The following is a 17,451-nucleotide window of genomic DNA, read 5'->3' on the forward strand; positions in this document are numbered from 1 at the left end:
CAAGGATGCATGTAGCAGTGCTACTGAATGTTATATTTGCTACATTTAATAAAACAAAGAGGCAAAGTTTCAGTATAGTTTCAGAACTTTTATCAGTTGCTTCTCCTATAGTGTTCAAGAGAACTGCAGCAATAAATCCCAGGCAACAAATAAAATGTCTCCCATACAGTCTTAAGAGAAATCACAGACCCATCCAAGGCTTACACATTCAGTTAGATTTAAGATATTTTTATTAACCCAACAGCCATTGTGAAAGTCTCTACTGACAGAAGATCTCCAATTAACCTACTTCATAAACTGTAAGGATGGAATTCAGTGTTACTAAAATAGTTGTTGTTTCTGATTAATTATTTCAGGCTGGCCAGTTGTAGGCCAGAGCTATGTATGTCAAAGTCATTTACTTAGTTAGCAATGACACCACTGGAAATTACTTTCCTATGAACAGTTCTTGAAATCTGGGCCCTTGGCTAAAGCAAGTTATTGCAAAAGAATAATAAATCTTAGAAACTGGTGGCCTGTCTCTTCTAATACAAAATAATGAATTTTTAAAAAAATAAGCTTCTTTTTAAAAGTTGAAATAACAACATTTTTACAACTTGGAATATGTACACAAGTTAAAAAGTCATCTATGCTGAGCCACTGAAACTAATTAAGTTAATAAACTAATGAAAAACTAAGGAGGTTATAAAAATACTAATAAGCATGGGTATTGGGCTGGAATGGAAAAGACTAGACCCCTGACTTACTAAATCAACTATAATCTATGTTCTAATAGTTCAGTTCAGTTATTAATATTTAGCTGTTTATTAACTACCCTGTTACTTTTAACAAGAATTTCTAAAAGTTATTATACTTTAAATATGAGATTACTGGAAGAATTTTACAAGCCTCTTTATAAACTCTAGGCTTGATCCCTAGGTCAGGAAGATTCCCTGGAAAAGGGAATGGCTACCTACTCCTGTATTCTTGCCTGGAGAATTCCATGAACTGAGGAGGCTGGCAGGCTATAATCCATGGGGTTGCAAAGAGTTGGACGTGACTAATACTTTGACTTTATAAAGTCTGCAATACTGACCTGATCACAATAAAATTACAAATTTTGTGTTTTTGTTTGAGATACTCTTTCTCAAAGTGTGATCCAAAGATCACCTGTGATGTTCCCAGGCTCTTCCTAAGACCTAATGAACCACAATCTCTGGAAATTGAGACCTGTGACCCTAAATTGTAAATAAAGTTCTAAGTAAGTCTGCACTGGTTGGAGCTATTGTTTTTACCAGTGCATAAATTTTCAATAAAAAGAGTTGACTTAGCACAAAATTAGCCCTCTTGATGTCATGCAATTAAGTTATAAGCTATTTGAATTAAGTGAGCTTCTATTCTTGCTTAAATATATTTTATTAAGCACTTATAGGATTCTTTGTCCTATGAAACAAAGAAATCATGTCTAATTCAACATGGTTGTCTCTCTGGTTTAGCTGCTGATTTTCTAGGACCTGAATGCAATATTCAACTATCAAGATGAAATGGTACCACCAAGTTAATCATGATTTTTAACTTTTTTGTCCTGTTTTATTGTGTTTAATTTGAAAAGCTTTCTCTAATCCTTAATAGAAGTGAATGAGGTATAAACTAATCAATAAGTGATTTCAGACTAGTTCTCGATTGATTTAGGCAACGGGAATACCATTTTAACTTCTCTTCTCAAAAGCCAACCAACAGGAATTTCTTTTCCTGGCTAATAAGAAAAGAAATTTAACAAAATAAATCCTGAATCTAATATTTAGACTATGAATTTATGCTCACAAGTATTTCTTCAAGTTCAACTGAATATCTAAGTCACTATATATTGAAAGAACAAAGGAGTAATGAAGTTATAAAATCACAGTTTTCCAACTACAGTAGTAAAACCTGATTTAGGCAAGCACCATCAATGGATGCTAAATCTAAGGGAAAAGGTTTTATTATAAACAGGATATTTAAAACATCTCAAGGTATTTCCCTTTACTTATTAATTTCCAAAGGAGAAAAGTAAATATGGAAGAGAAATTGAATGACTCTTGAACCAAATAATAAAATAATGTCAACAATGCCTTTAATTTTTATTAAAAATTAAAGTATAGAAGAATAATTTATATGCAACTCAACATTGTTTTAAAGTGGTTTTCCTATTCTGATTAAAGCTTTATATTTAAAATGCCTACATGATAATGTGCTTCACAGGCTTGAGACTATCAAACATTACCACAAAGGTGACTGTATTAGCAGCTGCGTAACACTGTATATTTGTTTAGTTCAGCCTGTCATAAAGTGCTATTCATAGATGGGAAAGTAGCAAATGCTGGACTGGATGAGTTACAAGCTGGAATCAAGATTGGTGGGAGAAACATCAACAACCTCAGATATGTGGATGATAACACTCTAATGGCAGAAAGCAAAGAGGAACTAAAGAACCTCTTGATAAGGGTGAAAGAGAAGAATGAAAAAGCTGGCTAAAGACTAAATATTAAAAAAACTAAGATCATGGCATCCAGCCCCATCACTTCTTGGTAAATAGAAGGGGAAAAAGTGGAAGTAGTGACAGATTTCCTCTCCTTAGGCTCTAAAATCACTGTGGATGGTGACTGCAGACATGAAATTAGAAGATGATTGCTTGTTGGCAGGAAAGCTATGACAAACCTAGACAGTGTGTTGAAAAGCAGAGACATCACTTTGCCAACAAAGGTCCATACAGTCAAAGCTATGGTCTTTCCAGTAGTAAAATATCGTTGTGAGAGCTGGACCATAAAGACGGCAGAGTGCCGAAAAATTGATGCCTTCAAACTGGTGCTGGAGAAGACTTTTTAGAGTCTCTTGGACAGCAAGGAGATCAAACCAGCCAATCTTAAAGGGAATCAACCCTGAATATTCATTGAAAGGACTGATGCTGAAGCTCCAACATTTTGGACACCTGATGCAAACAGCTGACTCATTGGAAAAGACTCTTATGCTAGGAAAGATTGAGGACAGAAGGAGAAGAGGGCAACAGAGGCTTAGATAGCTGGATGGTATCACTGATGCAATGGATGTGAACTTGGGCAAACTTCAGGAGATGGTGAGGAACAGGTAGGCCTAGCACGCTACAGTCCATGAGGTTGTGAAGAGTTGGATATGACTGGATATATATATATAACACAGTTAAGAATTTTAGTCAATTAAAATATGTAAATGCATTCCAAAATGATTAACGCTATCAATGCTAATAAATAATCCTTGAGAAGGATAGATCATCACTAAAATATTAGTTTTTTTCTCAGCCAAAAGTGCATATAATCTGAATCTAATCATGAGAAAATACTGCTGCTGCAGCTAAATCGCTTCAGTCGTGTCCGACTCTGTGCGACCCCAGAGACGGCAGCCCACCAGGCTCCCTCGTCCCTGGGATTCTCCAGGCAAGAACACTGGAGTGGGTTGCCATTTCCTTCTCCAATGCATGAAAGTGAAAAGTGAAAGTGAAGTCGCTCAGTCGTGTCTGACTCTTAGCGACCCCATGGACTGCAGCCTACCAGGATCCTCCATCCATGGGATTTTCCATGCAAGAGTATTGGAGTGGGGTGCCACTGCCTTCTCCAGAGAAAACACTAGATAAACACAAACTGAGAAACACTTAACTTCCTCTGTTCTTTACATATATCAATGTCCCAAAAACAAAGGCTAAAGAATCATCCATATTTAAAAAGCCTGAAGAGATGTGATGGGTTAACACGATGTCATCCTTGACTAGGGGAAATAAAAACTTCTATAAGGATATTATTGGGACAACTGACAACACTACAATAAGGACATGAGTATTTTCAGTGTTAAAGTTGAAAATTGTACTGTAGTTATGTAAGAGAACGTTCTCAGTTCTAGGAAAGACATGCTTAAGTATTAAAGGGTGAAGAGATATGATCAAAGCAACCTAATTCTCAAATGGTTCTGGTGAGAAAAACAATACTTTATACACACACGAACACACACACACAAAATAGAAAGACAAAGTGTTAAGATCTGGGCAAAAAAATTAATTTCTTAAATCTGTGTAAATGGTTTCTGAGCATTCTTTGTACTACCATACAACTTTTCTATAAGTAAAAAGTGTTTCAAAATAAAAAGTAAAATCTGATCTTTACAATTTAAAAAAAAAGAAAGAAAATAATTTGGCAGTAGGACTTAACAAAGCTGAAGAAGCATATTGAGCAGACTATAAGGCAATTCTACTATATATCTTAAAGAAACTCTTAACCATGTGCACAAGGAAATATATGTAAGAATGTTTCTTGTGACTTTGTTTCTTATAGCAAGAATTGGAAGCAGTCAAATTGTCATCAAAAATAGAATGTAAACATGAAAGCAAAAGTGTTAGTTGCTCAGTCATGTCTGACTCCATGCGATCCCAAGGACTATAGCCTGCCAGGCTCCTCTGTCCATAGGATTTCCCAACAAGAATACTGGAGGGGGTTGCCATCACTCCTCCAGGAGATGTTCCCCACCCAGGAATTGAACCAGTCTTATGCATTGCAAGCAGATTCTTTACCATCTGTGGCACCAGGGAGTCATGAATTACAGCATAGTCATTAATAAACACTGTGCATTGAATACTTCAATCAGAGCTACATATGTTAAGACGGATAATCCTAAAAGCAATGTTGATGTGAAAAACTGTTTATTGTCAAATGATATACAATGATACCAAATTTTGTAAAGTATTAAAACATAAAAAGTACTAGAGATTTATCAGTGCAAATATATGTACCTATATATAAAAACAAGCATGATGAAAACTGAATAGTAAATTCTACATAATAATTAACCTTGGGGAGTGACCAGTGTAAACTAGGAAGGCTACACACCAAGCTTCAATTGCCTCACAGTATTTTATTTCTGTAAGAGAAGAAGCAAACCAAAATGCTAAACTATGAGAAATTTAGATAGTGACTATATGGATACATATTATCATTGTCTATCATTTTCAGTGTTTCAAAAATATTACCTAACAAATTTTGTTTAAACATTTTAAAAGTTCTAATTAAACAAAGTAAATGCAGAGAAGCTCAGTTCAATCTTCTTGGACACGAAGGAGAACCTTTGGCCACAATAAAATATAATAAACTAATGTTTAATTAATTTCTATAATATGCAAACACTCTTTGCCACTGTAAACTCATCAAAACACTTTTTCATTAATTCACAGTACTTCAGCCTTTTGTATTACAAATCCCATCATATGGTTATAGATTAGTCAGTCAACTTGATTTTCTAATACGTTTAACTACTCAGCAAATCTTTGTTCTCTTCTTGTTCTGCCTCACATTGGCTGTAGAGTTTACTTAAGTTGTTTTCTACAGTTCTCCTTGAAGCTGGAAAATTCATACCTGGGTTGGATGATATTTATTACGGCTAAAAAGGTATTACCCTTCATGGTTACAACAGAATTCTGAGCAGCATCGGGCCTTCATTGAGATCACAGAGCCTACGGGTCGTGGTCATTTCTTTAGCTGCACAGTATTTTTATCAAAGTTAACAGCCTGTGCAGGCATCGTATGATATGAAATGCTAACAGAAATGTGCTGCATAGACCAGGGGAAAAAGTATGAAATGTACTTTAAATTATTACAAGAAAAGAAACAGGGCTCTACAGTGGAGGAAACTGGAGATTGAAAATAGAGCATCTCAGTTTTGTTCTGCCACTCATTCCTTGTGGCCTTAAGCAACCCACATCCCCTCTCTCAACCTGGGATTACTCACACAGAGATAATGACAATGTCCTGCCAACCTCACAGTATTGGTGTGAGGCCTGAAAGAGATGACACATGCAGAAGTGCTTTGTGAACGATAAAGCATTCAAAAACCACAAAGTGTGACTGTCATTATTCTGATCCTTTCAGGGTCAAAAAATATCCTCACAAAATGAATACAATAAAATTCTCAGAAACAGACAAGGAATATTAATTTGGTAGTTTCTGGAAGCTATGGTTTGTATGTGAGTGAGTAGATCTGCTGCAAGAAAATATCCAAGAAAATATAAATAACTGTTACATCATAAAGATATCATAATGGAGCTCTGTTCAGAGTAGGATTATACAAGGAAGATGAAGGAAGGTGACTGAAGTACTTCCTTCCAAAATTATTTAGAGACTGAATTAATTGGTGATTGCACGAGCTGAAAGTGGGTGGCAAGATGGAAAGTGCCAAGAATGTTTGCTTTCTTCAAAGCGGTGGTTTATAAAGTATATTCAGTGGATACCTAGGGTCCCTCAGAACCTTCCTGGAATTCACGATGGCAAAATTATTTTCATAATAACACTACGATGCCATTTGCCTTCTTTGCTGTGTGGAAACTTGCACCGATAGTGAAAAAGCACTGATGGAGAAATCGCTGGTGCCTTATCACAAATCACGGCCAGGATATCAAACAGTATTAGTCATCTTTATACTCTTCACTGTCACATACTAGCAAGTTTTATAACAAATGTTTGTCTAAGAATGTCCCTGATGAAGCAATTAAAAAAAAACTTAATTATATTATATATAAACCCTTGACTCAAATTTTTTTTTATTCTGTGTGATAAAATGGCAAGTAAACAGAAAGCAATTGCTGCATACTAAACGGTAAGAGGCGTTTTAAGGAACAGTACACTTACGTGCGTGTGTGTGCTTTAACTGTCAACTGAACTAGCCATTTTTCATATAGCATCATTTTCACTTGAAGGAACAACTGACTGACAGACTACAATTTTTCAGGCTTGGGTTTTGGGCAGACATTTTTGGTAAAGAATCTGCCTGAAATGAGGGAGACCCAGGTTCGATCCCTGGGTTAGGAAGATCACCTGGACAAGGGCATGGCTACCTACTCCAGTATTCTTGCCTGGAGAATTCAATGGACAGAGGAGCCTAGTGGGCTACAGTCTGTGGGATTGCAAACAGCTGGACACAACTGAGTGATCAACAGAGAGGTAATACTGTTGCTTCAAGGAAAACAACTGAGAATATTCATTGTCAGTAATAACATTAAGGCTTTCAAGCAGAAGTTAGAAGTTTGAAAAATTTCTAATAGCCTCTGAGAGCGTTAACAGCTTCCCAGTGCTATATTTTCTGATTAGATTGGTGGTGATATTAAAAAATGGGATTTGTTTATGCTGTGTAATGAAGTGCATCAACATCTGGAAAATCTACAGAACTCAGTGAATGAATATTTTCTAAATGACCAATAAATGACATTACAGTATTATGCCTGGGTAAAGTAACTGTTCAAAGTACATGATAGATCAATGGATTTTAAAACCAGGTACAAAAAGTTCATTAAAATGTTTATGAATAATCCTTAAGAAAGTATCACTTGTTGAATTTCAGTGCAGAACTAAATAAGAATGTCCATGTCTTATGAAAATATTCCTGACTCACTTCTCCAATCAATGAAGCGGGCTAAAACCAAAACATAGAAAATGATGTAGATTTAGAATGGAGTTGAGTGACGGAGTGGAAAGAGAAGAAATTATCCAATTCTATCACATGATTCTTCAACAAGACTTGTGCACATTATAGTACATATTGCACCTCTCACACTTCAGTGTAATTTTGCTTCAAAAAAGAGCACTCATAGATGATGTTCTGTCCTAAGGTTAACTAGACCCCTTTTGTCCAATTGTGGCAAGCATCCACCCTCCCTTATCCTCTAGTCCTGTGGTCTTTTGTCAGTGTTTGACAACTATAGAAGTATAAATGTCCAGTTCATTTAAGTTGGGTTGAAACAGTAGCATAACTCATACTACAGAAACTCCCACAAAATTTTAAACTTCAGTTGCAATTAGAGAGACTTTGCCTGAAATCACATCTCTTCTTTCCTTTCCCTTCCCTGTCCTGCCCTTTCCCATTTATTACTTCCTAACTCTTCTCTCACTTTATTATTTGTAAATAAATCCTCAGTGTAGCATTCTAGAGAATTCTAGTGTGGATCCTAGTAGATTCTGGTGTAGATTCTAGTGTAGCTTCTAGAGAATCCAACATCAAACAGCTAGTTAAAAGCCATTTACTTATTTGATCAATGCTGCTCTTTGAATTCCTGGTATATGATAATCAACTTGATTACCACAGTAAGAAAAAGGTTAGTGTACAACTTCATTTTCTATCAACATAATTCTAGCTAAATATAAAGTGAATGAATTAGGAAAGGAGAAAGTATAATTCTACCAACAACAACAACAACAAAATTCTGGTTATGGTCTTTGGTTCATTTTTTTCACATGCAACATTTCTGAGTCCTCGACATTAAAACATTCTTTTAGAAAACAGGCTACAAGGAAAAGGAAATACTAGAACAGTCCTGTGATGGGACAGAAGGAATCGAAGTACATAGAACCATGAGCAAAATGTAGGTCAAGATAATAATCAGTGAAGAGGAAATGACTGAAAACAATACCAATGTCCAGTGAGAAGTTGACTCCTGCACTGATTTCCCTAATGAAATGCGAAGGATCAGGATAAAAAGGAAGGTGATGGATAAGAAGGTGAATGAGCACCCAGAAAATACTGACATGGAAAAAAAGGCAGGGGAGGGACTGACCAGGGAGAGGTGAGGTGAGCAGGCAACATTCAAAGGTTCCAGACATCTCTCTCTGGCGCTGACAGCACAGAGAGCAGTACTCTAGACGGTACAGCCAGTTTCACAGTGTAAGTACCCACACTGCCATTTCCTTCTCGGCAGTATTCCATCTAGACCAATATGCATTTTCTCACACTCTTCTGCATTATTCCATTAACATGTGTTTTTATCCTCTTCCCTTTTATCTACATTTCAATTACTCCCTAAATCATTACATAAAGAGACCACAAACTTCGACTCTGGGCAACACACAATTCCCTAAAAATCAATACGCAAAGAAGAAAGTGGGTAGGATATATTACACATTTTCCACCTATTCTGTTTTAGGCTTACCTTAAGAGCCAGTTTCTTTCTTTCTTTTTTTTTTTTAAGCACCCAAGAGAAAACACACATCATAGAAACCTGTTCTGAACAAAACTGTTATCTACCAACAATTTCCTTTGCCAGTCTCAAAGGACAGTGGGAGAAAAGAGTTCCAGGCATGTATGTGTCTATAAAGTCAATATCTAAAGAGACAAAAACTGGGTAGAGACCTTCAATAAGACTGTTCTGATAACTGTGCTTAAGTCAGGAATACATCACTTTTAATACTTCAAGCATATAACACACATCTGATCATGACTATGCATGTTTGTCATCTTATATCTCTTTATGTTTCAGTTCAGTTCAGTCACTCAGTCGTGTCTGACTCTTTGTGACCCCCTGGACTGCAGCACGCCAGGCTTCCTTGTCCATCACCATCTCCCGAAGCTTACCCAAACTCATGTCCATCGAGTCGGTGCTGTCATCCAACCATCTCATCTTCTGTCGTCCCCTTCTCCTCCCACTTCAATCTTTCCCAGCATTGGTCTCTTCAAATGAGTCAGTTCTTCGCATCAGGTGGCCACAGTATTGGAACTTCAGCTTCAGCATCAGTCCTTCCAATGAATATTCAGGACTGATTTCCTTTAGGATTGATGGTTGGATCTCCTTGCAGTCCAAGGGATTCTCAGAGAGTCTTCTCCAGCACCACAGTTCAAAATCATCAATTCTTTGGTGCTCAGCTTTCTTTACAGTCCAACTCTCACATTCATATACAACTACTGGAAAAACCATAGGTTTGACTAGACAGACCTTGGTTGTCAAACTAATGTCTCTGCTTTTTAATATGCTGTCTAGGTTGGTCATAGCTTTTCTTCCAAGGAGCAAGCATCTTTTAATTTTATGGCTGCAATCTCCATCTTCAATGATTTTGGAGCCCTCAAAAATGAAGTCTGTCACTGTTTCCATTGTTTCCCCATCTATTTGCCATGAAGTGATGGGACCGGATGCCATGATCTTAGTTTTCTGAATGTTGAGTTTTAAGTCAACTTTTTCACTCTCCTCTTTCACTTTCATCAAGAGGCTCTTTAGTTCCTCTTCTTCGCTTTCTGCCATAAGGGTGGTGTCATCTGCATATCTGAGGTTATTGGTATTTCTCCCGGCAACCCAGTTTGTACTTTGTCCAGCCCAACATTTCGAATGATGTATTCTGCATCTAAGTTAAATATGCAGGGTGACAATATACAGCCTGAACATACTCCTTTCCCGATTTGGAACCAGTCTACTGTTCCATGTCCAGATGTAACTGTTGCTTCTTGATCTGCATACAGATTTGTCAGGAGGCAGATAAGGTGGTCTGGTATTCCCATCTCTTTCAGAATTTTCCATAGTTTGTTGTGATCCACACAGTCAAAGAATTTAATGTAGTCAATAAAGGCTTTGGTATAGTCAAAAAAGCAGAAGTAGATGTTTTGCTGGAACTCTCTTGCTTTTTCTATGATTTTTATGCTTAAATGTTATCAATAAAGCACTCTTATAGGCAGAATTGTAGGACATATGAGAGAAAAAAAAAATCACATGGTAGGTAGCCCATTTTAAAATTAACCCAGATTATTATTTATAACAGTTCAAATGAAACAATAGTTTGGAATGATATTTGAAAATTTCCTTCTACTATTAATCTGTTTTATTAGTTGTTTTTGTTAGAGAGCCTAACATGACAAGCATAAAGTGATTTCTAAACCGCTTCTATGGAAACACAGCCCTAGGACACAGAAATCTCTCAGAAATAGCATCAGGATGGACTTTAGTTGGGCTAACCAAGAATCCTCTCATTAAGAGATGATCTGTTATTGAAATAGCTTCACCTTTGAACTTTATTTTTTTAAAGTTTCTTGAACACAAAATAATTCTCTTCTCCTGAATTTAAGACTAAGTACCAGCTGCATGATGCCAGCATATAAATAAAGTCACAGAACTAAAAAGCTGTCAAGGTGAGGACAGGAGCATTTGGGACATGTGCCAGGATACAGCATGGGTCTAGCATCAGAGTACATAATGCAGTTAGCTGCATTAATGTATTTCAATCAATTTGTATCATTATCATTAAAAAAAAAAATCAAACTCCACAAAAAGAACTTACCTTTTATGGTGAGGGAAAAAAAAAAAAAAAAGGCAAAAAGGTCTTGATCTAGAAATATCTTCGAAATGCCAGGCATCATGGAGCTCCAAGCACAAATATCAGGGTAGCTTCCTGATTGTGGGGACTAAAATGACCAAGACCAACACAGTCCCTCAGGTCATCTCTCAAGTATGTGTTGGAAGTGCAGAGGACTGGGGAACAAGTTGACGTTTACAGCTGTATTCATCCCCAGAAATGAACATATATTGGGCAAGTTCAGAAGTTTTGTATGAGACTTCTTAACTTGAGCAAAGACAGCATTCCTGCCACTAAGATTTTGTCCAAAATGCATAAACATTTTCTATTTATTTACAAAAGGAAGACTACAATTAAATATAGCCTCTGCTCTTACTGAAATCAATTTTTAAAAAGAAATTTAACAAAGGACCTCAGCCATTTTAGGAAAGAGGCATTTTATTATATTGTAAAAAATAGCAATAAATATATGGAAGGCAAAAGGTAAAATAGTTTATGCCTTTCATAAATGACCAAGACATAAGAGTATGCATTAACGTACAGCACAGGTAAATCAACGAGCACTAGCAATACTGGCTTTTCTTTTAATGACCTATTATTAATATAACCTGTGGGCTTCCCCACTGGCTCAGACAGAAAAGAACCCACCTGCCAATGCAGGAGACCTAAGAGAAGTGGGTTCAATACCTGGGTTGGGAAGATCCCATGGAGAAGGAAATGGCAACCCATTCCACTATTCTTGCCTTGCAAATTCCATGGACAGAGGAGCTGGCAGGCTACAGTCTATGGGGTCACAGAGAGTCAGATATTACTGAGCACATACACACACACAACATCGCACGAAGCCCTGATGTGTCATATATCTGACACTAACAATTTACCAACACACCAACAGTGCTTCAGTTCTTCTACTTAATCACATTTATCACAAAAAAAATTTCTCTCCAAACTGATGACAGATATACTTCAATGGAAACAAAATCAATTCTTAATAATTACATGTTTAATTCCTTTAAAAGTGATTGATTTAAACAGTCCTCAACTTCTGTTTCCAAGGAAATACTGAAACATTATTTTGTAAAAATCCTTTCCCTTTTTATATTGTAGAAGACAGTTGACTTACAATATTATTCATTTTATATCTATTTATCTTATACCTAGTAGTTTGTATTCGAAATACTGAAATTATTAAAAGCATGTTATCTATGGGTTAGGATAGTGATACATATGTACCAATTATGATTTAATCAGCTCTGGGTATGAAAATTATCATCAGGTGATCAAGAAAACTACTTTTTCTTAAGAGTTGAAATCCTCCCTGCCTTCTTATAGAGAAGATTCTGCAGAACAAGGTACACATATTCCAAATGCTCCCACACCACTTCCCCATTCCCCTCCCAGCCATCTTCCATCTTTCTAGGTTAATATGTGTCATTTAAGTGCCTAACTTATCATGGAGAATGACCTCAACAAGGGATAAAATTAGATTTAGTGAGGAATTTCCAATGTGTTTGACTAAAAGCGACAAAGAATTATTGTATATATTAAACACTCCATGCCATTAGGGTGTACTAGGCTTTTGCATTTTAAAGACAAACGTTTGATAAGGTTCAATTAGACATATTTTTTCATTTACTACGTCTAAATGAGAAGGAAATGCTACATTGGAAAAATGCTCAGAAAAAGCCCAAGTGTACAGAACTGAAGATTATGCATGCTTTGGTAGAAATCTCTGCATTACACTTTTTCTAGATGTAATTTCAAGAAGCACCCTAGACAGTGTGGGTTGGGCTAGCATATAGTTTATTTTGACTTCTATGGAACAACAGGGATTTTCATGTTTCAATAAATTTCTAACCATAACCACAAACGATATCTTTGGACTTCACCAAATAGAAAGCAAAAAAAAAAAAAAGCTAAATGGGGCACCAAGACCTTTATTTACAATGGCAAAGAAAAGAGAAAGGAGTGCTGAAGGCATCTGTTTTGATGATGAAAATGGAGTAGTACCTGGTGCTCAGTAATCCTCATCAATGAATCATTCTACAACCAATTTAATACACATGAAGGATACTTTCCTGTTTGTAAATAATTCACTTCTTCACTTTACAAGCATCTACTGAGGTCTGATATGAACTTAAACATTAGCAAGTTCCTCTATACTCTAAACCACACAGGGATTTGAGGAATAATGAAAAAAAAAAAAAATTCAGAAGGAAGGTCAATAAGATGAAGTACTTATTTTAAAAGCAGTTTTGATAATACTGTTAATATATTCATAAAAGTGTTGTATAATTTCAAGAAACCTTAAACTTCATAGTTTATCTTCAAAGAAAATGGATATGGGACAATGCTAGCTCTGTTTCATAGAAAACTTCAGGCTGAAGTAGTGTTACATATATCCATTGATTTCCACACATTTTTTTCACCAAATACTCAGATGCCAAGCTCTGGGTTGAGACCTGAAGATACTATAATGCTATATCATATCTCTTTCTCAGTTTAGTTAATGGTTAAGAGAAAGACAGACAAATAGTAATAAAACAAGTTACTAAGTATGCAATTACGAAATAAGGTATGATCCAAAGAAAAGAAATGCAGAGCTAGCAATATCTGTAACAAATTACACGAACCTGGGCTTGGGGTAACTGAAGATAGGGGACAAAGAAGGCTTTATTTAAAGAAATGCTTGGGTTGAGAGTAAAGAATGGCTGGACCTCAACAGAAAGCAGGTGAGATCTGACAAAAGCAACAAAATGCACAGAATCCCTATCATGGGCAGGGATTGGGAGAAGGAAAAAAGAAGAGGTCACCAAGGAGCAAAAATAAACAATGAAAATGGAATATCAACACTCAAGTAAGCAGAGGAACCTGAAAAAAGACTTTTACCCCAGGTTACATAGGAACCAACTCTTGAGGACACCTTCAGTGGTCATACAAGCAGACCCAGTAACAAGACAGTTTTAGTGTACTCTGGTAAGGGAAATCTCTAAGGAAAATCAATCTCTCACTCTGATCATACTATTTTTTTTTTTAAGCAAAAGTATATAAAAAGAGAACCTTCAGGATAGTGTCTACATCTCAGCAGGCAGACATAATGATAATAAAGATAGTGAAGAGGCACCCACAGGGAGATGTAGTGATTTTTCATTTGGAGCGCAGATTCATATTTGTTCAGTTTATTTGTTTTCTTTTTCTTTTGTTTGCTTGTTTTACAGAATACAGGGGTTTTGCATGCATTATTTTATTTAAAATGATACGTGAAAATGGGAGGCAAGGGTGGAGAGGAGGCAGGTAACAGACCTTGTGGGGACATTTAGGCAACATTAATAACTACGGTCTCCATCTTAAAAATCAATGAAGATAATGAGGGCTATTCACATGGGAGTAAAATTGAATTTTCAAAAGATCACTTTGGATGAAGTGGGGCAGAAGGTTATATGAAGCTGAGTAGATGCAGAGACCCTGGTTAATCAACGCTTGTAGTCTTCCAGGACTCAGATGCTGTCACAGGAAATGGACGGCAGTGGATGAACATAAGACCAATAGGACTCTGTGGTAGAAGCAACATGAGGAATGAGGTAGCAAAAGGTTTCAAGGATAAGTTTGAGACATGGCTCTTATACAACTGGATGTGTTGTGGCTGTTCTTCACTAAGTAAACACTGGCAGAGAAGCTGGTTCAGTCTAGAGCATGCTGAGTCTGAGGTGCCCTTGAGATAGACAAGTGGAGATGTCAGACAGATAATTAAATGAAGCCTGGAGTTCAGATAAGAAATCTGGCATAGCAATCAGATAGAATAGCAGAGTGGCAAAAATGCCATTTTTACGATAATATGTCTAGCGTAAAACAGTACTTAAGAAATAAGAATTAAGAAAAAGTTATGAAATATGTATATATTCTAGAGATCTTAAGTTCAATTCATAATAATACTCTATTGCATTTGTTATTCCTTTGGTTTTAAAGTAGTGTTAATTAAGATACAAGACATTAAACATTAATTAGCAAATGTATTCTCCTTCACCAGTTTATCAGATTAGTCACCTAGTAATATACTGGAGTTTGGAAGGAATAAAGTGAAAGTGAAAGTTGCTCAGTCGTGTCCGACTCTTGGCGAACCCATGGACCGTACAGTTTATGGAATTCTCCAGGCCACAATACTGGAGTGGGTAGCTATTCCCTTCTCCAGGGGATGTTCCCAACCCAGGGGTTGAACCAGATCTCCCGCAATTCAGCATTTCAGATGGATTCTTTACCAGCTGAGCCACAAGAGAAGTCCTTGGAAGGAATAAACAAAATACTGAATATATTTAAATTTAAAAATTTAAACCCAAGCAACAAAGAATTTCAAGTAACCTTGAGGGACAAAAACATTCATTCTCAAGACCACACTTGGGACCACAAAGCAGAACTTAAGAGGAGTTAGTTTAACAAATGAATGCAACTGGAATCTTTTATAATAATAATAAATATCACAAAAAGGCAGTTAATAATTTGGGGTAATGACATACAAAACACAATAAACAAGTTACAATATACACTCACTTCCAGAAGCTCTTTGATTAAAATATTTAGTTTACTCTGTTCAAGGATCACACTATCCCTGAAAGAATCACATTTACGCACACCTACAAAGGCAGAGGTTAATGTGTCTTTTGTTCTTTTGTTTTACTTTAGCAGTTTAAAACAGTAATTTGGAAGAAGACTTTGGGTTTTCATTTTGCAATATGCTACTGCTGATGCTGCTAAGTCGCTTCAGTCGTGTCCGACTCTGTGCGACCCCATAGACGGCAGCCCATCAGGTTCCCCGGTCCCTGGGATTCTCCAGGCAAGAACACTGCAATGGGTTGCCATTTCCTTCTCCAATGCATGAGAGTGAAAAGTAAAAGTAAAGTCGCTCAGTCGTATCCAACTCTTCGCAACCCCATGGACTGCAGCCCACCAGGCTCCTCCATCCATAGGATTTTCCAGGCAAGAGTACTGGAGTGGGGTGCCATCGCCTTCTTCGTTTGCAATATGATAACTCAGTAAATCAAAAGTGGAAATTATCTCCACCCTGCCTTTATGACGATAATATGGTAGGTAAATAAATCATTTTAATATCTTCCTAAACACTTTAATAAATAATATAAGAAATATCTTTTTAAAAGAAAAGCAGCTAAATAAGCGGTGTATGTGTATACATACACAAAAAAAGCAAAAATACTTATAAAACAAAACCAAAAATTGTTCACAACTCTTACAACAATAAAAGTACTTGGTCCATCTTTCCAAGTATTTAAAAACTGATAACTAACCTAATACTACCTGTCTCCATTTTTCAAATGGTTAAGGTAAATTATTCTGATGTTTAAAAGTGAAAGTGTTAGTCGCTCAGTCATGTCTGACTCTTGCAACCCCATGGACTGTAGCCCAGCAGGCTCCTCTGCCCATAGGATTCTCCAGATAAGAATAGTGGAGTGGGTTGCCATGCCTCCTCCAGAGGAACTTACAGATCCAGGGATCCGACTGGTGTCTCTTATGACTAACCTGAAATGGCAAACCTACACTAGCACCTTCTGGGAAGCCCAAGCTTTTTTAAGCTTTTCTGCATAAAAGCTTAGTAAACTTCATACTTACAGATGAAAATCAAATGGCAAAGCTTATATTTTGTAAATTTAACCTTTATTCTTAACTGTCACGTAGGTCTTTGGTTCTTCCAAAAAGTCCAGTTCTTTCCCTCCTTAGGGTACAGTTTAGTTCAGTTCAGTCACTCAGTCATGTCCGACTCATTGCAACTCCATGGACTGCAGCATGCCAGGCCTCCCTGTCCATCACCAACTCCCAGAATTTACTCAAACCGATGTCCATTGAGTCAGTGATGCTATCCAACCATCTCATCCTCTGTCGTCCCCTTCTCCTCCTGCCCCCAATCCCTCCCAGCATCAGGGTCTTTTCCAATGAGTCAGCTCTTCCCATGAAGTGGCCAAAGTATTGGAGTTTCAGCTTCAACATCAGTCTTTCCAATGAACGCCCAGGACTGATCTCCTTTAGGATGGACTGGTTGGATCTCCTTGCAGTCCAAGGGACTCTCAAGAGTCTTCTCCAACACCACAGTTTCAAAGCATCAATCCTTTGGCGCTCAGCTTTCTTTATAGTCCAACTCTCACATCCATACATACCTTAGGATACAGTGCTCCACAATATCAGCTGCAGATTGCTTCTAGAATCTTCATGGTTAATAAAATCTGCAAATCTCAAGTCCAGTACCTGTATATAAAATGACAGTACAGTAGTCCTTCCTTATCCCCAGATATAAAAATCTGTGAATACAGGCAGCTAACTGAATTTACATAGGCTTTCTTCTAAATCTCTATGAAGCTAAATAACTCTTAAG

At 36.8% G+C, this 17,451-nt stretch overlaps 1 protein-coding gene across 3 annotated transcripts in view; it reads right to left on the reverse strand.

The window, feature by feature from the left end:
• IMMP2L (inner mitochondrial membrane peptidase subunit 2) overlaps positions 1-17,451 on the reverse strand; it is a 956,056-nt gene that overhangs the window by 599,305 nt on the left and 339,300 nt on the right. Inside the window, exon 5 of one of the 3 annotated variants that reach the window (XM_027539554.1) lies at positions 17,170-17,324. The exons of the other annotated variants lie outside the window; for them this stretch is intronic. Within the exon in view, the coding sequence (XP_027395355.1) occupies positions 17,312-17,324 (13 nt within the window). The 3' untranslated portion in view covers positions 17,170-17,311. Of the gene's footprint in view, positions 1-17,169; positions 17,325-17,451 lie in introns of those variants that run through there. 3 annotated transcript variants of the gene reach the window in all.

This window comes from Bos indicus x Bos taurus, chromosome 4 (assembly GCF_003369695.1).
Source record: "Bos indicus x Bos taurus breed Angus x Brahman F1 hybrid chromosome 4, Bos_hybrid_MaternalHap_v2.0, whole genome shotgun sequence".
Lineage (NCBI taxonomy): Eukaryota > Metazoa > Chordata > Mammalia > Artiodactyla > Bovidae > Bos > Bos indicus x Bos taurus.